At 43.3% G+C, this 27,478-nt stretch overlaps 1 protein-coding gene across 1 annotated transcript in view; it reads right to left on the bottom strand.

The window, feature by feature from the left end:
* The window catches only part of LOC135196558 (cyclin-dependent kinase 7-like), a 94,351-nt gene extending 67,314 nt beyond the window's left edge, over window positions 1–27,037 (bottom strand). The window contains 3 exon segments of the mRNA XM_064223404.1: window positions 16,716–16,937; window positions 19,320–19,463; window positions 26,897–27,037. Coding sequence (XP_064079474.1) covers window positions 16,716–16,937; window positions 19,320–19,463; window positions 26,897–27,037 — 507 coding nt within the window.
* Window positions 27,038–27,478: the final 441 nt, after the last annotated feature.

Below are 27,478 nucleotides of genomic sequence, written 5' to 3'. Positions count from 1 at the left end.
CGTGGCAGAGTGGGTTAGGTCGTCAATGGACTGGTTAAGCAACATTGGGGTTGGTCAGTCGTTGGATGGGTGACCGCTCTCCTCGGCGTTGATTCCTTGGGAAAGGATCTTTACCATAATTTCCTCAGTCTACTCAGCTGTAAATGAGTACCTATCCCTGATGGGGTAGGGTCCAGCTATGGGTTAAATAGCAAAACTCAGCAATGATGTTAACAAATGAAGGAATAAACAACAACAATGTAAATGGAACCTCTGGCAACAGAGGAGCTTCGTCCGGCAGCCAGGTATTCAACCCAATTGAAGGGGAAGACGGTCAGATACTTGGAGGTCGTCATCCAGCAACTGATCACCACAACGACAGTAATCAACAGCCTGAGATTGGAGCTACAGAAGCAAAAAGGAAGAAATGGACAAGAGAAGAAAATAAGGAAATATGGAGATGCTACATCAGAAGCAACCCGACAGAGAGAGGATATAGAAGAAGGTTGGTCAACATCTGGAATGAGAGGAATAACACCCCCCAAACAAAGCAGAGGCTGGCAGACCAAGTAAGGAACATAAAAAAATAGAAATGGCTCTCCCCAACAGAAAGAGAAGAACTGGAAAGGGAAATGTCACACGACAGCGAATTACAAGAAGACGAACTGAGAAACGATGCCACAGAAGACGACAGGGAGGATGAGGTATCAAACAACCACACACGAAGAAACACCGACGAAGTAACAGAGAGGACGGAATGGGTAGAAAAGATTAGACAATGGATGGAGCCAGATACAGAGAGAACATAGATCCCCTCCATGAAAACCTACAACACCAAGAAATTAAGGGAGAAAACAAGTGAGGTCAATGAAATAATAGGCATAATACACACCACCAGTATCACAGAAACAAATAACTTGGCATATGCAGGAGCAAGATTAGTAGCAGAACTGATGGGGATTCGAACACCAACACCACCAGCACAACCAACCCAACAGAAACCAAAACAGCAACCTCCTTGGAAAAGGCGCCTGGAAAAGCAAATCATGGTGACGAGATCTGACTTGAGTAAACTGAAAGAGATGGCAGAAAAAAGACTAAGAAGCAAGAAAACAAGGGAGGAACTCAACGAGAAATACAAAGTACAAGAGAGAGGACTAAACAACACAATAGAAGATGTAAAACAGAGGCTTAAGGCCAAAGCACATAAGATCCAACGGTACATGAACAGGAATAAGGGATACCAACAGAACAAACTATTCGGAAACAACCAGAAAAGACTATACAGCCAACTAAGAGGGGAAGATAACCCCCAAGAAATTCCTGAAGCCAAACCAAGTAAGAGACTCTGGGAAAACATATGGAGCAATCCGGTATCACACAACAAACATGCAACATGGCTCCAGGTAGTCAAGGAAGAAGAAACAGGGAGAATAAAACAAAGATTCACAGAGATCACAACAGACAGTCAGACACCAACTAAAGAAAATGCCAAACTGGAAAGCCCCAGGTCCCGATGAAGTCCATGGATACTGGCTCAAAAACTTCAAGGCCCTACACCCACGAATAGCAGAACAACTCCAGCATTGTATCTCAAAGCACCATGCACCCAAATGGATGACTACAGGAAGAACATCCTTGGTACAAAAAGACAAGAGTAAGGGAAATATAGCCAGTAACTACAGGCCTATCACCTGCCTACCAATAATGTGGAAGTTACTAACAGGTATCATCAGTGAAAGGCTATACAACTACCTAGAGGAGACAAACACCATCCCCCACCAACAGAAAGGCTGCAGAAGGAAGTGTAAGGGCACAAAAGACCAGCTCCTGATAGACAAAATGGTAATGAAGAACAGTAGGAGAAGGAAAACCAACCTAAGCATGGCATGGATAGACTATAAGAAAGCCTTCGACATGATACCACACACATGGCTAATAGAATGCCTGAAAATATATGGGGCAGAGGAAAACACCATCAGCTTCCTCAAAAATACAATGCACAACTGGAATACAATACTTACAAGCTCTGGAATAAGACTAGCAGAGGTTAATATCAGGAGAGGGATCTTCAGGGCGACTCACTGTCCCCACTACTCTTCGTAGTAGCCATGATTCCCATGACAAAAGTACTACAGAAGATGGATGCCAGGTACCAACTCAAGAAAAGAGGCAACAGAATCAACCATCTGATGTTCATGGACGACATCAAGCTGTATGGTAAGAGCATCAAGGAAATAGATACCCTAATCCAGACTGTAAGGATTGTATCTGGGGACATCAGGATGGAGTTTGGAATAGAAAAATGCGCCTTAGTCAACATACTAAAAGGCAAAGTAACGAGAAATGAAGGGATAAAGCTACCAGATGGGAGTAACATCAAACACATAGATGAGAATGGATACAAATACCTGGGAATAATGGAAGGAGGGGATATAAAACACCAAGAGATGAAGGACACGATCAGGAAAGAATATATGCCGAGACTCAGGCGATACTCAAGTCAAAACTCAACGCCGGAAATATGATAAAAGCCATAAACACATGGGCAGTGCCAGTAATCAGATACAGCTCAGGAATAGTGGAATGGACGAAGGCAGAAACTCCACAGCATAGATCAGAAAACCAGGAAACATATGACAATACACAAAGCACTACACCCAAGAGCAAATACGGACAGACTATACATAACACGAAAGGAAGGAGGGAGAGGACTACTAAGTATAGAGGACTGTGTCAACATCGAGAACAGAACACTGGGGCAATATCTGGAAACCAGTGAAGACGAGTGGCTAAAGAGTGCATGGGAAGAAGGACTAATAAAAGTAGATGAAGACCCAGAAATATACAGAGACAGGAGAATGACAAACAGAACAGAGGACTGGCACAACAAACCAATGCACGGACAATACATGAGACAGACTAAAGAACTAGCCAGCGATGACACATGGCAATGGCTACAGAGGGGAGAGCTAAAGAAGGAAACTGAAGGAATGATAACAGCGGCACAAGATCAGGCCCTAAGAACCAGATACGTCCAAAGAACGATAGATGGAAATAACATCTCTCCCATATGTAGGAAGTGCAATACGAAAAATGAAACCATAAACCACATAGCAAGCGAATGCCCGGCACTTGCACAGAACCAGTACAAAAAGAGGCATGATTCAGCGGCAAAAGCCCACCCTCCACTGGAGCCTGTGCAAGAAACATCAACTACCTTGCAGTAATAAGTGGTACGAGCACCAACCTGAGGGAGTGATAGAAAACGATCAGGCAAAGATCCTCTGGGGACTATGGTATCAGAACAGATAGGGTGATACGTGCAAATAGACCAGACGTGACGTTGATTGACAAAGTCAAGAAGAAAGTATCACTCATTGATGTCGCAATACCATGGGACACCAGACTTGAAGAGAAAGAGAGGGAAAAAATGGATAAGTATCAAGATCTAAAAATAGAAATAAGAAGGATATGGGATATGCCAGTGGAAATGTACCCATAATCATAGGAGCACTAGACCCGATCCAAGATCCCTGAAAAGGAATCTAGAAAAACTAGAGGCTGAAGTAGCTCCAGGACTCATGCAGAAGAGTGTGATCCTAGAAACGGCGCACACATAGTAAGAAAAGTGATGGACTCCTAAGGAGGCAGGATGCAACCAGGAACCCCACACTATAAATACCACCCAGTCGAATGGGAGGACTGTGATAAAAAAAAAAAAATAATAATAATAATATGTAATAATAATATAAATTTTCATAATAAAAAAAATTTATTTTCTGGGCTCAGCTCGTGTCGCTGCGCGAAAATATCCTTTTTTAATCTATTATTTCTAGGGTAAATGTACTAACACATACCAGAGAATAAATAAAATAAAGAAAAAGGTCAGTATAACTGACTCGCTCACCCTCCAAGAGGGTGTCGGTATGAACACTAGGCGAGTGAGACCACTACCACGAGCCAAATACCAATAGAAATCTCCCACAAAAACAAAAACCCTCCATGAGGAGAGCCGACCCACAGAGTGAGCAGCTCGTACTACTACTACTCCATCCCATGCTGCCGACTGCTGCGCCTCTGGTGGTCATCCTTTTAAGTTAGCGCACACGAGTCACTTGTGCTATTTTTTTCTCTCTGTGTTTTTTTGTTGCCCTTCGTTGGATTTTTACTATAATGGAGCGTTGCAGCTATCGCAGCAGCTAAGTTAAGTACTCAGTATTTACGGTTAGTTGGTTTTTTCCGTCCTGAGACAGTATTTGCCGTTTTTTTTAGGTATAAATACGTGTTCTCGGGGTCGGAAGCATGGCAGCATGGTTCTGCCGCGTGATGGGTTCGTTCTTGGTACTCCCATACCTAGAACATCCCTTATTTATGTACGCTTCTATTTGATTATCCGCTTTGTTTAGAGTTAAGGTCTACTCAGGTTGTCATGCATGCATGTATCACCTTATGTAGGCTTTTTCCATCCAGACCCTAGTCCAGGTTCTTAGTATCGGCCTTCTGACTAGCTTTGAGTGGTAGACTTGCCTTCGGGTTAGTCGTACACTCCTGGATTTTTCTCCTGCTATATTACTTTCTCTCTTTCATTTTATTTTATTTATATGTATTTTGTCATCGTTAGGTTAGTTAGGCGTCTGGCTTAGCCTAGGTCCTGGCTCATAGAGCCTATTACTACCGCTGATCAGTTCGGTTGCTCCCTATAGCATCTCTCTGATCAGTTGGTTTTAGCCCTGTGGGCCTGTATGCTACCGCTTTTCAGTTCAAGTTGCTTCCCGATAGCTTCTCTCTGATCAGTTGGTTGGCCTAGGTTTGGTTATCGTATCTCAGTTTACCGCCTCGTGGTTCACTTCGCGATCACGGGACAGCCAGACGCCTGCCCAGTCACCCTTCCCCCCCCCTCCCGCTCTTCCATAGAGTCGGGCGGGGGTGGGTCGGTTCTGCCATGCTCGCTCCGCATACCCGAGCCTGCCTCCCTCTCTCCCCTCAGGCGGAGGGGCTAGGGAGTCGGGACAGACCCAGAACTGGTCTCGACCTCTCCGGCTTCTCGGTCCGGCCGGGTGGTACGTTTGTGGGGGGCCCTGGCCTTCCCCCCCCTCTGTTACTACCTTGTCGCTCCGGGCTAGCTGAGCATGTATGTCCTCTCGCCCTTTGCCTCCTTACTAGAGCTCCTCCCTGATCGGTAGTCCTGGTATCCAGCGGAAGGGGCTAGTCCACCCAGCAGAGTGGACCGGAACATACAGTAGGTCACTACTAACCTTACCGTAATTGCTGACGTTCTACACCTCCGCTTCACACTGGACCTAGTTCCGGTTCGCTTGTGTTTAGGTTTAAGTTATCTATAAGTTTATCTTAAGTACCTTAAACCATCCCCCCTCCCTTTCATATCTTACGGATCTCTCCGGGGGGATTAGCCTATCAGGCAATGCAATGGGCAGGGAGGGTTATGCCCAAATTTTTTCCGAGCTCCGGCATGTAACGGAGTTCTTTTGTCCTTTAGTCTGTAAGTGATGCCTTTTAAGATACTCATGTGTCTTCCCACTTACAGCCACCAACTGTGAGCATCCGGGATGTTCCGCTACACTTCAGGACCCCTGTGGACACGAAGTTTGCCGGTCCCATGCTCCATGCGCGACTCCGCACGGGGACATCCAGGTCTGGTACCATGAGACGTGTTACCATATGTTACGATCTGGTGAGCCAGCTTTTGGAAGGGGTAAGTATTCCATCTCCAGTAGCTGCTCCGCTTCTTTTTTTTAGTGCTTAAGTTTTCATCATTTACTTTAACTTAAGGCATCTAGTTTAAGTTATTACTCTAAGTTTTAGTTTTTAAGTGATTCTTAAATCTAAAATACGCCCTCTCTTACAGGCTCCGGCAGTAAGGGATACCGCACTGGTCTTACCCTGCGGGCCTGGGTTCGGAGGTTTTGGCAAGAACGCCGCCAAGTCAGCCCTACATCCTCGAGAAGCGGTTAGCACTATAATCTTCCCCGGAGGCAAGGCGACAGGTTTACGTCGACCCAGTAGAGGCGGACCCGACTATCGCCTTCATCCAACAACAGCTGGCGGCCTCCTTAACTGAACAAGACCAGGATATCTCCACGGATGTCGCAACCCTGGCTATTAATGTTGAACCGATGGTAGGTATAGACGACCTGTTGGTCGAGGTAAGTAAGGTGGGCACCCAAGGGTCGCCCTTGGGTGTGACTGTTCTTCTACCACCTGCAACCTCTCCATCCTTCCAAGGCTTTACGGGTGATGAATTATATACTCCTCCTGAGGCTTCGGTTAGACCTAAGGTCAAGGCTAAAGTGATGACCGTGACCTAAGACGTCATCGTCGTCTAAGAAGACGTCCTCGTCTTCTTCTCAGTAAGTCTCCGGCTCGCAATCCCGGCCCAGACAGGTCTAAAAGCTTCTAGCTCCGGCTCTAAGTCCTCAAAAAGTAAATCCAAGGAAGAGATCTCGCACTCCGGCAGAATCACCAGTTCCGCTACCATTGGTTCCAATTCAGAGCCTCCCCTCCACCTCCGCAGCAGCTCCGGCTTTGGACTCCAATGCTGGCCTGTTGACAACAGGTGGCGACCTAGTGGGTCCCTAAAAAGTAGTATGGAACAAATGATCTCTCGCCTATCGGATAGGATCACTTCCCAAGATACTATATAGCGGGCCCCCAGGGCTAAGAGAAGCTCCTCTAGCCTCTCCCTCACTTTCCAACACAAGTGGAACTCAGCTTCCTCCGTATGACTCACTTCCTGCTTTCTCTATAACAACCCATGGAGAGTAGCGTCATACGCCCCCTTCCAGGACGGTCTCATCTCCATACCGGAGTTTGGAACTCGAAGAATAGAGGACTTCGAGTTCTACCCGGAAGGCCTACAGCCTCCTTTCATAGGCTACGCAAGGCTCACGCCTTCGGCTATGGTTCAGGACGATAGGGTTACCAAACAAAGGAGACAGTCCTCTATTCACGAGACCAGGCTCAGAGAGAATGGCTCAGATGTTTAGAGGACATGGATTGTTCTAACACCAAGATACCAACCATTTAAAAGTCCCTTTACCATTTTCACAATGGAATGAGAGTACCCGCTCCGTTCCTAACCAAGATAGCAAGGTCGACCATCTCAGCGGCCCAGAAGGGGGAACCCATGCCTCAGTTGAAAGAAGCAGATCCCACATCTCCGTTACTCCCTTCAATTGGAGAATTGTGGGAAGACTTGCCGAATACATTCTCAGCTGGCAAACTCAAACCGGACTGTGCTATGGAGCAGTTTGGTGAAAAGCTACCCAGGCTCCCAGATAGTCTTATTCAGGCTGAATTTGACGCAAAATTACGACTAGCCAGATCAATCAACTCTATGGCTATGTCTGAGGTAGCAACCATGGCCTATGGATCAGACCAATTTTTAAGCTTATGACCAAAGCCCCCTGACTCAAACGGTGCAGTCAGATATGTTTCGAGTTTGCCACTGCTAGAACGAATTGTAGGAAGCATGTCCTGCTAGAGGCAACCATTCGACATGAGCCGAATAGGTTACTCTCCTCTAACATCTGGGGCGCAGATCTCTTCCCAGAGCTATGGTTAAGGAAGTCCGAGGCAGAGGCTACGAGGTTGAACCAGAGCCTTAAGGACCGTTGGGGCCTTACGGCTAGGAGGAGGCAAGACCTGACAACCTAAAGGTAAGGGACAGAGGAAACCCAGGCGTTTCCAACCTACCAGAAGAAGCAACCACGCTTTCCTCACAAGTTCCAGCAGTGCCGTTAGTGCAGACAGCCCAACCTTCCACTTCTAAGGGTCAATCACAGCAACCAATTTATGTTGATATCCCCTCAGCCCCAACCCTCTACCCTCATACTCCATCTCTCCAGCTTACAATCAAGCCTTCGAGAGTCAAGCTTCTCAGAAGTATGACCGCTCGGGTAAGGGAGGCAGAGGTAAGCGTTCCTTTCGTGGGAGAGGATCGGGAGGGCCCCTTTAATAGGGGAGAAGCACTTCAGAGGAGGCCGAGGCGGTTACCAGAACCAATGAAGAACTTCAGGTAGGAGGGAGGCTGTTTCCACTTTCGCCACCGGTGGAACTTCAGCCAGTGGGCTCAGAGCATAGTGTCAAAAGGGCTGGGTTGGAGCTGGTTGACGAAACCCACCATCCAGCCAGACCTTTCCGTCAACTTCCTTCCAAGAATTGACAGAGTACGCAGAGGACCTCCTTCAAAAGAAAGGAGCTATAGCGAGAGTCAAGAGATTAAAATTTCAAGGTCGCTTGTTCAGCGTGCCAAAGAAAGGCTCACAAAAAAGAAGGGTAATCTTAGACTTGTCCGCTTAAACTAGCCCATCCGCTGCGACAAGTTCAAGATGCTCACGATCACAGGTGCGGACCTTTACTTCCCCGTGGGGCCGTCACCACCTCTATCGATCTTACAGAACGCCTACTATCATATCCCTATTGCAAGACACTTCCGTCCGTATCTGGGATTCAAGATAGGAGACCAGACATTCTCCTTCAAAGGTAGTTCCATTCGGACTCAACGTGGCACCCAGGGTGTTCACGAAGCTAGCGGAAGTGGTAGTGCAACAACTCAGATCGCAAGGGATTATTGGTGTGGCGTATCTCGACGATTGGTTGATCTGGGGGCCCCATCAGTCGAGGAATGCAACAAGGCTACACTGAAAGTGATCCAGTCCCTAGAATATCTAGGATTCAAGATAAACAGTCCAGTCAAGGAATCACTCCAGAGTCAAACTTTCGTGGCTAGGCATTCAATGGAATCTATCCTCCCACACTCCTGTCGATTCCATCTACCAAAAGGAAAGAAAATAGCGAAGTCAGTCAAGCAATTTCTAAGTCACAAACTTAGCTCAAGGAGAGCTCAGGAAAGGATCCTCGGCTCTCTCCAGTTTGCATCAGTAACGAAACGTCTTAAATGAAGCCCAAACTGAAAGACCTAACCAGGATCTGCGCTCGCGAGCAAATGTCAGGGTCCAGGGACAAGCTATCCTCAGTGCCTCTGATTCTAAAGAATCGGCTTCGGCCGTGGGCAAAAGTCAAGAATCTATCAGTGTCAGTACCCCTTCAGTTCCCTCACCAGGGATCACCATCCACACAGACGCGTCCTTAAGCGGCTGGGGAGGGTATTCCCAGGTCAAAAAGGTTCGGAGGGGAGGGTTTGGTCACTCCAGTTCCTGTTCAGTTTAAAAACCATATAAAACGTACTGAGGCAATGGCAGTGTTCTTGACTCTAAAAAGGTTACACCCAACCAAAGTACTCCCACATAAAGCTAGTCTGGACAGCGCAGTGGTAGTACATTGTATAAACAGGAGGCTCCAAGTCACGTCATCTAAATCACGTCATGGTAGCCATCTTCTCCCTGGCAGACAAGTTCAGTTGGCATCTTTCCTCCACTCACATAGCTGGAGTGAGAAACGTCATAGCAGACGCCCTATCCCGATCAGTACCCCTAGAGTCGGAATGGTTCACTAGACAACAGTTCGTTCCAATGGATCCTTCAAGAGTCCCAGGGCTACAGGTGGATCTCTTCGCATCCCAAGCGAACCACAAACTACCGTGTTTTATGTAGCCCCCCACCTGGACCCTCTGGCTTACGCCACGGACGGCCCTGGCTCTGGTTTTGGACTGGAACAACTGGGAGAAGATTTACGTCTTCCCTCCAGTGAATCTCCTTATGAAAGTATTGAACAAATCAGGACATTCAAGGGTCAGTGGCTCTAGTAGCCCCAGACTGGCCGAAGAGCAATTGGTATCCTAAATTCTGACTGGGCCTCGTCCTCTTCGGATCCCCAGTCCCAGCTCTCCCAGTCAGTACAAACGAGACTGTGTTCGCTTCCTCAGGGATTCTCAAAAACCCTAACTTTTATGGATTCATGAAGTTTGCGGCAAAAAGAGATGCTGAATATTGACCCTCAGAATATTCTCTTCTTTGGAATCCGATAAAAGGGATTCAACTTTGAGGCAGTATGATGCTGCTGTCAAAAAGTTAGCAACCTTCCTGAGAGAGTCAGATATCAGAATCATGACAGTTAATTCAGCTATATCCTTCCTTCAGATCCTTATTTGAAAAAGGTTTAGCAGCTATCACGATTACTACAAACAAGTCAGCCTTGAAAAGATATTTCAATTTGGATTTTAACATAGACTTGACGGATACCTACTTCTTCTGTCTATTCCTAAGGCATGTGCTAGACTTAGGCCTTCTGTGAGGCCTACGTCAGTTTTCATGGTTCTTAAACGATGTTCTAAAACTGGCTTCGAACCGATAATGGACACATGCTCGTTTATGATGCTCCTAAGGAAAACCCTATTTTTATTAACCTGGCTTCAGGAGCAAGAATTTCAGAACTGTCGGCTTTATCCAGAGATCCGGATCATATTCCAAATTCCTTCCCACAGGGGAAGTTCCTACTTTCTCCGGAACTAGCTTTTTGGCAAAGAATGACGATCCTTTGATGAGGTGGGAACCTTGGAAAGTACTACCTCTTCCACAAGATGTATCCCTTTGTCCAGTTTCAACCTTACGAGCCTTTCTATCCAGGACCTCCTCATCCTCATCGGGTGGCCCCTCTTTAAGAGGGAAAAAGGTGGAACTTTATCCATTAAAGGCATCAGGGCAACAATCCTGTACTTTATTAAATTAAACAAGCCAATCCTGACTCTTTCCCAAAAGCACATGATGTCAGAGCAGTAGCCACCTCAATTAAATTATGTCCAACACATGAAACCTTCGATGAGTTTGGAAAAAGTATACCGATGGAAATCGCCGACAGTGTTCAAACGTCATTACCTTAAGTCCTTGGAAGCTCTGAAATTTTCAGCAGTAGCAAGCTGGGAAACATAGTTTCCCCCTGACTCTAGTTAATTTGTAGTAGAGATTCAGCCCCTCCTTTCTACCTGCTTCCACCCAACAGTTCGTCTATTCCTACCGTGTTCATTTACATTCACCTTTGTGCCTTAGCTGCTTTTATGATGATGTAGTGGTGCCCCTTATTTTTTTTTTTGCTAGGGACACTCACAGAGGATTATGGATATTGATCTCATGGATGTTACCCCCGTTATTTTTTAAATGCTAGGGGATACATCATTTATAATGATTACGGTTTTTGTATATTAAGTATCATACATTCCTTATATATTATCATTGTTGATTAATTTGTTCATTTGTTATTGTTTTAATTGCTATTTTTATTTTTGATACATGCCTTTACACAGATACCATTTTGTTACATGTAAGCCAATTTACCTCTGTACATATGTAAATTACCTTATGTTTTTAAGAAACCATGTTTAGAATTAAGGGTAATTTTAAGCATATTTTTTTTTATTTTGTATCACTGTGTATTTGTATTTTTTAGCAATTATATTCTTTTTATATTTACTTTATTTTTATTTGAGACCTATGTCTGATTTATTTTATTACTTTTGTTTACAATCTTGTGCTATTTCTCTGTTACGATTTCGCGCAGCGACACGAGCTGAGCCCAGAAAAGGATTTTGACGTAAGGAAAAATCTATTTCTGGGCGATTGGCTCGTGTCGCCAGCGAAATCCCACCCTACCCATCCTTCGCCCAAGATTGTCTGCTAACTTCAGGATGGGCCACCAGAGGCGCAGCAGTCGGCAGCATGATGGAGTAGTAGTATACGAGCTGCTCACTCTGTGGGTCGGCTTCTCCTCATGGAGGGTTTTTGTTGTGGGAGATTTCTATTGGTATTTGCTTGTGGTAGTGGTCTCACTCTGCCTATGTTCATACCGACACCCTTCGGTTGGAGGGTGAGCGAGTCAGTTATACTGACCTTTTTCTTTATTTTTTTATTTCTCTGGTATGTGTTAGTACATTTACCCTAGAAATAATAGATTTAAAGGATATTTCGCGCAGCGACTACGAGCCATCGCCAAAAAGAAATAGATTTTTCCTTACGTCAAAATCCCTTATTTGGATACTTACCTACTGTTATATTTATGCTATATCTCCCCGCCGATCAGGCGAGTCAGCATTCAAAACAAAAAACAATAAATCGAATGGGCTGCCGGATGACCGTCTAGTTTACCTGTTCTCACCAGGTGTTGTTTTGAATGTTTTAGCTCTTGTCAGAATTCTCCTTTACAGCCCATCAAGTTGTGGGGAGGCTGGGTGGGCCTACTTTAACAGTAGATAAGTATCCAAATAATAAATTTTATATGAAATTTATATTATTTGAGATGAATCTTACCTATGTTAAATTTTAGCTGATTCCCACATTAAGAAAGGAGGTGGTGGGAAGTGGCAGCTAGACAAAATTCCGTCAGCCATTTGAGCTAAAGGTTTCTTATTACGAAACCCAAAACATTCTCACCTGATCTGGAATCCTTGGTGGATTTTACTACCACCATAAGTTGGATTCCATTCAGGGAGCAAGGCTCGCATACGTATGCAGCAAAGAGTAGCCTTGCGGAGAAAACCGCTTTGATTCAGCCAGCATGAAATGCAAGTGGTATGAGGGACCCCTGTGCCTGGGTCCAATAGCCCTATCTAATGACAGTCACTTAACCCTTAAACGCCGAAGCGGTAAAAAAAAAAAATGTCTCCCGTGTGCCGGAGGTGTTTCAGATTGAGCGCGAAAGCGGAAAAAAATATTTTTTTTTTCAAAAATCACAGCGCGCTTAGTTTTCAAGATTAATTGGCTCCTTTTTTTGTCATTGCCTGAGTTTAGTATGCAACCATCAGAAATGAAAAAAATTATCATTATCATAATATAAATAATGCGATATATGATAGCGCAAAAGGAAATTTCATATATAATTGTATTCAAATCGCGCTGTGCGCAAAAGGTTAAAGGTAGGTCAAGTTACTTTTTTTTTCGTTGTATTATACACTAAATTGCGATCATTTTGGTATATAAACACATTGTAAAACGATAAAAGCAACAACAGATGAAAAATATATCACAAATAATGCATGAATTCGTAACGCGCAGACGTAAACAAATATTTTTTTTAAAAAATTCACCATAATAAATAAATATTGTCCTAGAGACTTCCAATTTCTTCAGAATGAAGACAAATGATTGAATATTTTTTACTATACTATAAGAATATTAGCTTACAAATGCAGTTTCGACCCCATATCGACGAGTTAAATTTGACCGAATGTCGAATTTTTTTTTGATATATATTTTTTTATATGCAATTTATTTAGGAAATAAGAAAAAGCTACAAAATTTCAAATATTTTTCGTTTTATTCTACATGAAATTGCGCACATTTTCATATATAAAACTCTATGAAATGGCCATAATATGAAACGGAGCAAATATTCCAAGAATGGGACGTACACATTTCGGAGATTTGTGGCGGAGAATCCGAGCGCGGAGGGAAGGAAAGTTTTTTTTTTTTAAAAAATTCACCTAAATTTAAATATTGTGCTAGAGACTTCGTAATTTGTTTCAAGATGAAGATAAATGACTGAATATTACTAGAATGTAGAGGGGTTTAGCTATTACAATTGCGTTTTTTCGACCCATTTCGTAGAGTCAAAGTTGAACCCGAACGTGGTTTTTTTTTTCTATTTATCGTCATTTATATGCAAATATTTCAAAAAATGAGAAAAGCTACAACCTTCATTATTGTTGTTGTTATTCTACATGAAATTGTGCACATTTTCATATATAAAACTTATATAACGGCTAATTTAAAATGGTGCCAAAACATTACCACAATCGTACGTATGATTTTTTCGGAAGAGTTACCGCGGCGGAAGGGACGTAAAGAAAATGTTATTTTTCATAAATTCACCATAAATCGAAATATTGTGCTAGAGACTTCCAATTTGTTGCAAAATGAAGGTAAATGCTTGAATATTACTAGAATATAAGCGTTTTAGCTTACAATTGCGTTTTTTCGACCAATTTCGGTAAGAGTCAAAGTTGACGCCTAGGTTGAAAAATTTGTCACTTATCATTTTTTATATGAAAATATTTCAAAATTGATAAAGCTACAACCATGGGTTTTTTTTTAGTTGTATTGTGCATGAAATTGCGCACATTTTCATATATAAAAACTTTATGTAACGGCTAATTTAAATGGTGGGCAAACATACCAACAATCGCATGTATGATTTTTTTCGGAAGAGTTACGGCGACGGACGAAAGGAAAAAGTTTTTTCATAAATTCACCATAAATCGAAATATTGTGCTAGAGACTTCCATTTAGTTGCAAAAATTAAGGTAATAGATTCAATATTACTAAAATATAAAGAGTTTTAGCTTACAATTGCGTTTTTTGACATTTCGGTAGAGTCAAAGTTGACCGAAGGTCAAATTTGGCAATTATCGTTATTTATATGAAAATATCTCAAAACTGATAAAAGCTACAATCATGAGTATTTTTTTGTTGTGTTCTACATAAAAATGCGCACATTTTCATATATAAAACTTTATGTAACGGCTAATTTAAAATGGTAAAAAATTATGTCAAAGTGACAAAATAATTTCCGATGATGTGTCAAAGATACTTTTTAGTGCGGGCAAGAAAGAAAATTCGCGCTTGCGCGCCTGCGTAACGATTGTAAACAAAAACAACAACCATCCTTGACTGAACTCACCAGCATCCCCAAGGGCGCGTGATTCAAGAGTTTTTGGCTGGGTAGGCCTAAAAGTATTTTTCCACGAATTTTTAAAACTTTTGTATGTCGACGTAAAATACGTCCAGTCGGCACCCGAGAGACAAAAAATGTCGACGTAAAATACGTCCAGTCGGCGTTTAAGGGTTAAAATGAATACCTTTACAATATAAAGATATGCTCCTATAAAAAGATTTGTACCTTCATGCTCCCCCAAAATCCATTAAAAACCCAGGATTTAAACAACAGCCTAAAGAATTGCTCTTTTTTCGGTTTCAGGAAAAGACTACCCACTACAAGTAGCGAATTTAAGGGCTTTACTGTTTTCAAACACAATTCTGTATACTTAAGGTAGTGATCAGGCAAAAACTGAATCGTACTTCTACTGTGATACATCAATCCTATTCTGGAGCGACAAATTGACTTAACACTAAATGAAGTTGCAACTGGTGCTCAACATTATGAATGTTTAACTTCAATAAAAGGTAGAATAGATGGAGCTAGTTCTCATACACTAGCCTATCCATTATGTCCACAGAGGACCTTGTGTTCCTTGACAAAGTTTCTAAAAATCATAACACAAAAGGTTAACTTTGCCTCTTCCCAGGCTTAACCTTCACAAATACATTCTAGGTTTTCTAAAACCACAAAACAAAAGTTAACTTTGCCTTAAGTTTTAACCCATTGCAAAAAGGCATTATAAATTCTAAAAATCCAACACAAAAGGTTAACTTTGCCTCTTCCAGGCTTAACCTTCACAAATACATTCTAGGTTTTCTAAAACCACAAAACAAAAGGTTGATTTTTTCCCTCATTCCAGGCTAACTTTGACCACAACATCTGTTTTCTTCCAAAACCACAAAACCCAAAGGTTAATTTTTGCCTCTTCCCGCATTTACCTTTGACAAAGCTGTTCAAGGTCTCTAAAAAGGATGATAAAAATGTTTCTAGGTTTGAACCTTTAATTTAAATGCCAACAGATAGAGAAGTTTCAAGTTTCCTCTTTTTTCCCCCCAAGGGGAAGGGGTTAGATTGGAATTCTTACAGGGAACTGTAAAGCATAGCCTTAACATCACCCTCAGCTCTAATGCATAAAGCTAAAATAGCATTCCCCTTACACCAGCTTAAAGAGGGTGCTAACAGCAAATTTTACTTATTTAACCACTGCTAAATAAAAAGTTTTACAGTAAATTCAGATAAAGTTTAGACCCGCATCTAAACACCAAAGGAGACTGATATAGAGATAAAGGGGCTTCAAACTCAACACCTTTAACAGTGCTGGTCCTCAGCAAGATCTAAAAGTCTTGATGCAATACTGAGGAAAGTACGTATGGAACGCTAAACTTTGGAAGTAGACAGTGAAAAGTCTTATCTCCTCTTAAACAGAAAACATTGACGTCCTACAAGGTTCCAGGTGCTGAAAATTCCTCCAGAATGGTACCATCAGCAACACAAACATGACCCAGAGATTCTGACCCCAGGCCATGGCAGTTTTAAATTAAGGACAGACCCTATGATAACTTGAAAATCCTTATTATTGTGAGGGGACATTCTACTCCTCAAGCAGTTAAAGATGCCTACTCAATGAACTGTATGGAATGTGTAGTAGAGTTGATTTCTTCTCAACAGAAGATGAGACATCTACCGAGAGCATTGGAAATTCTGAAAGTTTTGCCCCGATGCACAAGGGCTCTACAGGAGACTAAGCAATTCTTGAACAGGAAATTGCTCAATAGAATCAGAGTAGATAAAAGGGGCAGGCCTATGAGTCCTGAATCAGGCACACTTTAAGGAACCATCCAATGCTCAGACTGAGGGCCAACAAAGTATAGGTAATCATTCAGCTGTTCCCCTGTTCATCTACATGCTAGGAAGCTAAATGAGTGTTCCTTAAATCCACCAAAGAGCCAAAACTTATGGCTGTCAGGGCCCTTGTAGGCAGTTGTTCTTCTGATCCCCAATTGCTAAAACACTGTCCTTCCCACAGAATGGGATGATCAAAACCAATATGTTGTTTCATTTCACTCAAAAGCAGTAAACTTCCCAAAAAGACTTTTTTTTCTGACCAGGAATAAACGGCTAAGCATCCTGATGTCTTTTCCACTGCCCTGACATCTAAAAAGTTTTACCAGGAAGGTGTAGTTGACCATTTCTATGTTGCATGAAAGGTTAATGACACTAGTTAAACTCTGTGTTTGCATGACAGAGAAAAGACCAAAACTTGGACTAGGTTTAAGACCAAATGGAAGATTCTGGTTAAAGTGATCCCTCCTACGTCCGGGAGCCAAAGCTGGTTCTGGATTACTTTTTACAAATTCAATGAAAGTTATTTGTAAGTCGTAATTCTTACGCTGAAACCATACATTAATTGAGCATGATTATCTGAAAATAACCCATAAGGCCATGTTTCCTAATGACGAAAAAGCCCTTACCATATCGGAAGTTTCTTTCCGGTCTAAAAATCTTCAAGCAGCCCACAATGCTATTCATCTTGACCAACAAGCATGCACATTAAATATCATCCCCACATCACTAGATAAGAATTTGGGAATATAAGAATTTAACAACATACCTGCTAGTAAAAAAAAACCCTTTGAAGGACTGACGTTGACTGTGTATGTATGGTAGTGGAATGAATACATTTTGCATGTGTACCACAATTCTGACCCATTCTTTGGAAAGGCACTAAAACCATGCTAGAAAACCCCACCAGTATATGTATGGGCAGACACTTACTGTTATTCATTCTCCAATGTCCAAGAATATCTCCCAATTACTTAAGGGTGTCTTCCTAAAGAATTACCCTTGGACCATCATTCCTCTATATAAAATCCTACTAAAAAGCCGGATTATGAGAGATCTCTGCTGAAGACAAGGGAAGCTATGAAGGAGAATAAACCAGTGGAGGGACAATCACAAAGAATCACAACTGCCCTTCACCGGTCTCCCACCATATAACATACTGGTCCCAAGTCTCTCCATGCATGTTAGGAGGCTGCAACTGTCCATATACCGAAAACCTGAATCTGCACTTATCCCCGAAAAAGTATAAAATAAGACTACCAATAGATAATCCCGAACTGCATAATCAGACAGGAAGTGAAAGTGTTCTCACTTCCAAATAGAGTATAAGCATGGGGACATTACCCTGCAGCATCAGAATTAGTTATTTGTTGTATTACTTGTTTCTCGCTAAAAACTCCCGCTGGGTTGGCGTCTCCACCTCTCTAAGAAGTCACAGAGATGAGACAACGTAAATACAAGATAATAACTCAAGTTAGACTAAAAATTCATCAGCATGTCTGTCTGTCTCGAGTTCATTTCCCCACAGGAAAGAGAAAGAAAGCTAGCCTCCTATTAAAGATGGTTAAAGGACCAATAAGCGTTGTACAGCAAAAAGCGGCCATCGGCTCTCCGCGACTTTAAAAGACAAGACAACAAGCCAAGGCAGACATAAAGGGAAATTGTGTCCGAGGACAAGAAAAAAAGTTACGAAATGCTCTCAATTGGAGAAAGCGTTGGTTCTCTAGTGCGCCAAAATACCTAAGACAATCAAAATATATTCTCTATGTGGCCTCTATCCTCAACAAAATGAGAATTACAGGAAGGCGTAATGTGGCAACAATCGCCGACCGGCCCAAAACGAGTTCCTCCAATTTCATTCAAACTCTTCTTCCGTCAGCGAGCGACGGAAGGAGACTTCTTCCGTCAGTGGGTGACGGAAGGAGACAGCTGCCGACAGGAGGTAAACAAAGAGCTTAAAGGATTGCTCTTTCTCCGCAACCCTTGGCGGCAAAAAGTGACACTTATCAATGAGAGGTGTAACGAATCCACCACGACTCAATGAGAGCAAGACAGTTTAAGCGACTAATGACTCAGCCAAGTTCCCACTCCGCACGATTCAATCATTCAACTGCGTTCAAATGAGTCAACACTCGTACGATAATTATTGTACGTCTGGGAATCCTGGTCCGCAGTCTGCACGAGTCGACAGAGGGAGAGAGAGAACGAGACGCCAAAAGTGGGAGGCGGTGGGATAGGAGTTACAACACGCTCCCGCTTTGTACGAAAGCGATTGTACATACTTGAAAGCATTCCTATAAGAAACTAGTTAGAAATCTCTGAAGCTAGAATATCTAACTCGGCTAGAACTGTAGATACTACAGATAGTGTAGACTTGAAAGAGAAACATTAATCCAGGCAGTAGTAAGAGATTTGCCGATAGCCAAAGAGGAAGCACACAAAGAACAAACACAAGCATTACGAAGAAAAAGGAATATGCTAGCATACAAGAATTTAGAATAACCAAAAAATGTCTACACCTATATCATATATTATTAAGCCTATGCATGCTAACACCTCAAACTAGGTGTTGAAGACGACAGAACGCGCCTACGGAGCGAGCATTGACGCTTACCGAAATGGTCCTCATGTGAACTCTTTTAACGGTCCTTTGGCAAACGCTTTGTGTTTTCCTCTTTAGCATGATGACATTCTTGCCGAAACACAAGATAAACAAACATAAATGCAAGAGAATGTCAGAGGTGAAACTCGAAGGTGTACTCTTTTTACAAAGACAATTTAATAAATCATGATTATTGAATTTGCAATATTCCATTTTTGGGTATAAAAACAAAACTAGTTATTTATCATAAATGAAGATCTCTGCTCAATGATCGTAGCCTAGGGGACAGTGTGACGTGTGCTGTCAGGCAAGAGGGGGGGGCGTTTACTAAGCAACCCTCCCCTTTCTCTTCACTAACTACTGACTCTATATTACGATATTCTGTAATAATACTTGAGCGATTTTTCTTTGTCTGTATGTTAGCAAGATGTTTTTCCTTTGTCTTTTCCTCATTGGCTGATGAAACTTCTTGCTGAAACATACATAAACATACGTAAAAGAAGCGAATATCACGAGGTGAAACTCGAACGTGTAGTCTAGTGACTTGAATCTGTGTTTTCCTACTGATTCATGGTTGAACCGACAGTCAGATACTCGCTTCTGCGAGCCACGGAATCTCTACAGATGCCCATTTCTCACAATTTGCTTGCCAATAATGATCAAATTTTACGATAACAGAAGAAATATTGCATTTTCTTGTAAGGATGAATGTTTTAGGCTTATTGAGTTATGTTTTTACTAATTACCCTGTAACTACGAAAGTGAGAGGAATTTTGACGAAATATTTCGTATACGTATTCTCAATTGCCATATGAAGCTCTATGAATTTTTTCATGACTTTGCATTTTTCGCCCTATACCCCACCATATACAGGTAGTGCTCGAGTACGATAATCCGGTTTTACGATAATCCGATGTTACGATGGGGTTAGCAATTAATACTAAAAAAAAAAAAAAAAAAAAAAAAAAAAAAAAAAAAAAGAAAAAAAAAAAAAAAAAAAAAAAAAAAAAAAAGTTGAAAATGCGTATTTTTAAATTTCGCACACAGCGAGCGCTGGCAGCAGCGTACTACGCTGTACGATATGGTTGGCCCGAGAGCGAGAGGCTGGCGTAGTACAGTGGCAATGAGTTTTCGAACCCTCACTTGCGCTCGTTTTCACCAAGTAACATTAGGTCGGTGTTCGTTTTGTGATTTTTGAGAGTTTTTTTAATACCCGAAAAATTAAAACAAAAAAACTATGTCTGCCAAACAACCAAAAAAAAAAAATAGGGTGTCCTGCTGGTAGTGCAAAAAAAGAAGAGGCAATCCATCACTTTGGAGCAGAAACTGAAAATAATAAACCAGCGTGAAGCGTGAAAGGCAGTCATGGTTATCGCACGTGACGAACTTTTATCGCAATCGACGGTATCCTCCACATCCTCAAGGACAAAAGAAAAGCGTAATGGATGCTGTAAAGGCATCTGCTTCAGTTCATTCAACGGTTATCAAAGAAGAGGGATAGGGCCTTTGGAAGAAATGGAGCAGTTACTTGGTCACGTGATGGAGGATCAAATACAAAAGCGTATGCCGCTCACCCTCTTACCATTAACAGACAAAGGCGCGCATGCTTTTTTGAAGACTGAAGAGAATTATGATGATAACCACAACAAAAGTTTTGCAGCAGTGCTGGATGGTTTTGTCATTTCAAGAACCGCCATAATTTTCACAGTGTGAAAATTAGCGGTGAAGCATCAAGCGCTGATACCGACGGAGGCCGCTAAATTTAAAGGATGTTTTACACGAGATCGTCGTTAATGAAGGTACTTTGCCAGGAGCAAATCTTTAATGTTGACGAAACCGGACTTTATTGGAAACGTATGGGCCACAACGGGCCTACTCCCTAAGAAGCAACGGCGATGCCCGGGTTTAAGGCATACAAGGATCGATTGACTCTCTGCTTGGGGGAAATGTGGCTGGGTATAAACTTAAGCCCTTTATGATTTATCACTCAGAAAATCCAAGGGCTTTAAAAAACATTGGCAAGCAGACACTTCCTGTGCATTACCGTCATAATAAAAAAGCTTGGATGACTGCAATATTGTTCGAGACTGGTTCGTTCATTGCTTCATTCCGGAATGAAAGATCATTGTAGGAAAAATACATCCCCTTCAAATTCTTCTTGTTTCTCGACAATGCTCCTGGCCACCCTCAGCACATCGGAGATATTAACGAGAATGTTAAAAGTTGTGTTTTCTGCCACCAAACACAAACTTCTCTCATACACCCATGGATCAGGGTGCTGTGGCTACGTTCAAGGGTATTATCTTCAGAACACGTTTGCGCCAGGCTGTTCAGGCTACTGATAATGAGGAGAAAGATCTCAGAACTTCTGGAAAGAATTTAGTGTTCTTAACTCCATTATGAACATTGGAAGGGCGTGGAAGGGGCGGTAAAGAAAGAGTGTATGATGGGGTCTGGAAAAATCTGCTGAAAGTGTATGTGAACTCGTTTTTAAAGGTTTCGATCAGAATGAAGAAGTGGAAATCAATAAAAGATCTTGATACTTGGGAAAAGTTTAGATTTAACGAAAATGACGAGGAAGATATCCAGAACTTATAGATGTGCAAGAATGTAGAGCTAACGGCAGGAGGATTTAATTGCACTTGCAGAATAAAAAAAAAAAAAGAGAAAAAAAAAAGCAGAAGAGGAATAAGAAATAAAAGAGAACCGGAGCGAACGTTTACGACTAAAAAAACTGGCAGAGGCGTTTTGCTTTATTTGATCAAGGACTGAAACTTTTAAGTGAAATGGATGGGGACGAGGGGGAATCGGTTTCGCCAAAAGTTCAGAGGGCTCATCAAGACAGTGTTGCATGTTACTGATTAATTTATGAAGAACGAAAAAAACGCACTGTGCAACCCTACAATGGATTTTTTCTTCAGAGAACGACTCCAGTGCATTCACGCTTCCCCCCAGCCCTACCCCTCACTTGAGACTCGATCCTGTACGTCTCGGAACATTGTTTCCTTAAGGACACCTGAACTAACAGAAGAGAAATTCTATCAGAGGAAGCGAATTGATGATCCTGCTGCTTTATCATCATCCTCCTCTTCCGATCTTTAGTTATAGTAGCCATGAACAGCCTGACACCGATCACGTTATGCCGACAACGGACCGAATCTTGGTGAGTACCCTTTGTTACGCTACAGTCTGATCCTTGTTCTTATTATTAAGTTTTCTTTTTTATACTTAATTATCATAAGTCAATCTTGCATTGAACACCCGAACTAGCTGATATTAATATATTACTATACCTTATATGTATAGGTATAACTGTGTAGTGTAGGCTAATCTTCCATATATGTGTATATAGCCTAGCCTATATGGTACTGAATTAACTTAGTGTAGGCTAGGCTATATCCGAGATACGATTTTCTCAACTTACGATGGGTTTTTCGGAAACTAACCCCATCGTAAGTAGGAGAATACCTGTATAGGGGTTTAAACGAGATTCAGACCATGAAAAGGGCGAAGTAGGTATTAGAGGGCACAGAATCCCATTGTCCCGAGAACCGACCCGGTTTCCCTGGCAGCGGACGTTTTCCAACTGTCGCAGGCAGTCCTAGGCTCGGCCTACATACAAACGAGGGCCCAACACCTTACTTCTAACAGGAACGTGAAAATGAGTGCACACTGGAGGGAAAGAAACAAATTTTCACACCACTCTTAAATCCTACTCGAGAATCTAGAGCGTGTATTTCACTAATTCTTTTCGCAGTCGCTAAGGACAACAAGAAAATACATTTTCTCGTTAGATCCCTAAACGACGCGCTGTGAGGAGGCTCAAATCTATTTGATGACAGGAATTTTAGAACCACATCCAAGTTCCAGTTCGGAGTACGAGGAGAAATGGTTTTTGAGGTTTCAAAAGATCTAATAAGGTCGTGGAGATCTTTATCTTCTGCTATCTTCAAACCTCTGTTTCGAAAAACAGCAGAGAGCATACTCCGATAACCCTTAATGGTTGAAACTGATAATTGAGATTCCTCCCTAAGGAAAATCAAGAAATCAGCAATGTTGGTCACAGAGGTATCGGAGGAGGACAGTTTATTCTTCTTACACCATCTTCTGAAACATACCATTTAGGATTGGTAGACCGAATAGTTGAGGATCTTCGGGCCCACCCTAGCAATTGCTTTTGAAGCTTTGCTTGAAAAGCCTCCCGCTCTGACAAGTCTTTTGATAGTCGAAAGGCAGTCAGAGCTGATTGAGCCGTGGGGAGGTTTGATGGTACCTCTCGAAATGGGGTTGTTTGAGAAGATCTCTCCTGTGAATGTGAAGAGATCTTGGGAAGTCCACCGTCCATTCCTGTACCTCTGTGAACCAATCTTGAGATGGCCAAAAGGGGGCGACGAGTGTTAGTCTCATCCCTTTTGACGCCACAAACTTTTTTAAAACCACTCCTAACATTTTGAAGGGGGGAAAGACGTAGGCATCTAGGCCTGCCCAGTCCAGCAGCATGGCATCCACCGCTATAGCTCTCGGGTCTTCCACTAAGGAGCAGAAGTTCTCTATCCTTCTGGATAGGAAGGTGGCAAATAGGTCTATTTGAGGACTGCCCCACAGGGACCACAGAGCTTGACAAACCTGAATGTGAAGGGTCCACTTTTTGGGAAGCACTTGGTTTAACCTGCTTAGCCTGTCTGCTCTGACATTTTTCTCTCCTTTCACGAATCTTGTGTGTGAGGAGAGTCACATTCTTGTCTTTCGTCCAATATAACAGCTTTTTGTTACCTGAAACAGAGAAAAAGAGTGAGTCCCCCCTTGTTTCCTGATATAGGCCAACGCTGTGGTGTTGTCCGCGTTGACCTGTACCACTTGACCTATTACTTCTGTTTCGAAGGCTTTTAGGGCTAGGAGAACAGCAAAAAGTTCTTTGGTGTTTATATGCCAGTCTTGTTGATCCTTCCTCCATAGGCCTGATACTTCTTTTGTCCCTAGAGTCGCTCCCCATCTCTTCTCTGAAGCGTCTGAGAACAAGATTAGGTTTGGGTTCCGAACCTCTAGAGACAAGCCCTCGTTCTTTTCCAAGGGTATCAACCACCACTTTAGATGATTCTTCACTTCCAGAGGAATTCCGAATGTCTGAAAGTTGCCCGTTCTTCCAACTCCAAATTCTTCTTAAGAAGAACTGAAGAGGGCGTAGGTGGAGTCTTCCTAGAGAAATGAACTGTTCTAGTGAGGAAAGGGTTCCCAGAAGGCTTAACCATTCCCTCACTGAACTCCGTTCTTTCTCTAGGAAGCTCGAGACTTTCTGTAAGCCCCGAGCAATTCTTTCCTGGGAAGGAAAAGCCCAAAAACCCCGAGAATCCATCCGAATCCCCAAATAAACTAAGTTCTGGCTGGGGATCATCTGAGATTTCTCGAGGTTCACGAGTAATCCTAACGTCCTTGTCAGGTTCAAAGTAGTCTGTAGGTCCTCCAAACATAGTTTCTACGACTTGGCCCGGATTAGCCAATCGTCGAGATACATAGAGATGTTGATCCCTTCTAAATGAAGCCATTTGGCCACGTTCCTCATCAGATACGTAAATACCTGAGGAGCGGTTGATAGGCCGAAGCACAAGGCCCTGAACTGGAAGATTTGTCCTTGTACTACAAATCTGAGGTATTTTCTTGACGATGGGTGAATCGGAACATGAAAGTAAGCATCCTGAAGGTCCAGGGAGACCATCCAATCTCCCTGACATAGGGCTGACAGAACCGAAGCTGAAGTTTCCATGGAGAACTTCTTTTTCTCCACGTACCGGTTCAGGATGCTTACATCCAGAACGGGTCTCCATCCCCCCGAAGCCTTTGGTACTAAGAAAAGGCGGTTGTAAAACCCGGGGAGAATGGATCCCGCACTAACTCTATTGCATTCTTGTCCCTCATCGACACTACCGTCTGCAGGAGAGTCTCTCTCAGTCCAAGGTCCTTGTATCTCGTCGACAAATCCTTTGGAGATGTTGCTAAAGGAGGTCTGTCTACGAAGGGAATGATGTAACCCTTCTGTAGAACAGACAAGAGTCCAGGGATCTGCTTCTCTTAAGGACCAGTGCTCCACAAAGTTTTGAAGTCTGGCCCCTACCTGTGCTTGGAGGACATAGCTGCTACTTGCTCTTTTTGAAAGAGCAGAAGGAAGACCTTCCACGCTTGTCGAAGGGCTTTCTCTTCGTAGTTGGTCGAGTCGAGGACGCTCCACGAAAGGGCACCACTGGAGTACGAGACACCTTCTTCTGAATAGGAATTGCAGGTCTATTCTTCTTCGTGGATTGCACTAGAAGATCCTGCATTGCCTTTTCTGAAAGGGATCTCGAAATATCCTTTACTAAAGGCGAAGGAAACAGATGCTCTGACAGAGGTGCGAAAAGTAGGGCGGACCTCTGAGAAGGAGAAACTCCTTTTGTCAGAAAGGAACTGTAAAGAGATCTTTTCTTTACTACTCCCGATCCGAACAGGGCAGCTAACTCACCAGAACCATCTTGCACAGCCTTATTCATACAAGATAGGACACTGTGTAAGGTTTCCGGATCAAGAAAATCTGGCTCATTCGTCTTTTTAGCCAGCACCCCAAGGGACCAATCCAAGAAGTTAAAAACTTCTAATACGTGGAATATTCCCTTAAGGTGCTGATCTAATTCAGACATACTCCAAGACGCCTTTGCAGAATTTAGAGACTGTCTTCTAACTGACTCTACTAAGCTAGAGAAATCTGAATCTGCAGAAGAGGGGAGCATCAAGCCCATAGCTTCTTTCGTCTTATACCATCTACCTCTCCTCCCTGTCAGCTTGGAGGGAGGAGAGCAATAAACTGTTCTAAGAGTTTCCTTCTTCGACAAAAGCCAGGAATCCAAAGACTGGAGGGCTTTTCTCATTGAAATCGCAGGCTTCATCTTTATGAAAGCAGAGGATTTCGGCGTTTTCGTGCTCGAAAACAGCGATCTCGGTGAAGGAGGAGCAGCAGGACTAAGAGAGTCCCCAAATTCCTTGAGAAGTAACGAGGCTAAGACTTTGTAATTAGAAAGTCCCTCGTTGGTAGAGACTTCTTCTTCAGACACCTCTTCAAGGCCAAGGTTAGACGGGGATCGCTCTCTCCTGATCGATTCTCTATCATGAGAAGTAGGTTCTCTAGGAGAAATGCTTCTAGTAGGGGAAGGACTAAGTACGTCAACGTCTTACAACTAGTAGACGCTTCGTGCCTGACTGGTTCACGCCTAGTCGGCGCCTCGCGCCTGGCTGGTGCCTCATTCCTTGGAGGCGTCACGCGTCTGTCAGGATCCTCGCGCCCGGATGGCGCCTCGCGCAAAACTGGCGTCACGCGCCTCGCTAACGTCTCGCGCCCAGCAGTATCCTCGCGCCTGGCTGGCGCCTCGCTCCTGGGAGGCGTCACACGTCTGGCTGGCGTCTTGCGCCTGACAGGATCCTCGCGCCAAACTGGCGTCTCGCGCTTGGAAGGCTCGACGCGCCTGTCTGGCAACTCGCGCCTTTAAACTCTTCGCGTCTGGCTGGTGCTTCACGCTTGGCTGGCACTTCGTGCTTAGAAAGCTCGACGCTCTTGTCTGGCGTCTCGTGCCTAGTAGGCTCTTCGCGCTTGGTTGGCGCTTCGCGCTTGGTTGGCGCCTCGCGCTTGGTTGGCGCCTCACGCCTGGCTGACGCTTCACGCCTGGCTGGCGTCTCACGTCTGACTGGAGATTCGCGCCTGGCTGGCGCCTTGCGCATGACAGGAGAACGGATCTTGCTCGGTCTATGTAAGGCTGACGAATCCGATTCCAAGTCCGAAGATGACAAATCTTGATGGCGAGTCTGACCCCTCGACAGCCTAGACTTCTTTATAGGCAGGAAAGCGTCTTTCCTTCTAGGAGGGTCTCTTGACAGAACTCCCACCAGAGAAGTGATGGAATCCTGCATATTACGAAGGTATCTGTTTGTTTCTTCATTCTTGTCTACCCTAGGAGTAGAAGATCGGTCTTTAACCGGTTCCCACAAGTCTGTGGGGGAAGGAAGAACCTTCTTTGCTTTCTTCATTACCGAATGGTCTTCCTCTTGAAAACGTTCAGGACTCGATGTAATCCTCGGCTCATCCCAACATCTTTTCAGGGGGCGAGAAAGATCCGCCGATCTCCAACCTCTTTAGGTAGAAGAATTCTCCGAAGAGGAGAAACACTCTCGAAGAACGCTTTTTCTGTAGCGTTCTCTGGCATTCTGTGGCGAAACAGAAAAAGCCGAAGGGACGTCTGACTGTTGGGGATCCTCCACAACCTCCTTACGGCTTTTGACATTCCTTCTCCTCTGGGTTGGGCGCTTGAAGAGGTCTAGGCCTGGGAGCGTTGTGGAGACAATCAGACGCCCCCTCCCAGAGCACTGGGGACACTTATATCACTATCCGCAGCACTTAACTCACACTGCTTACCTTCAATGGCCGCCATTTTGGTTTCCATTTTTCGAAGGGCGGCTTTTAGATTAGCA

This window comes from Macrobrachium nipponense, chromosome 18, assembly GCF_015104395.2.
Source record: "Macrobrachium nipponense isolate FS-2020 chromosome 18, ASM1510439v2, whole genome shotgun sequence".
Lineage (NCBI taxonomy): Eukaryota > Metazoa > Arthropoda > Malacostraca > Decapoda > Palaemonidae > Macrobrachium > Macrobrachium nipponense.
Note: the sequence above shows the minus strand (reverse complement) of the source record. Positions and strands in the feature narration are given on the sequence as shown.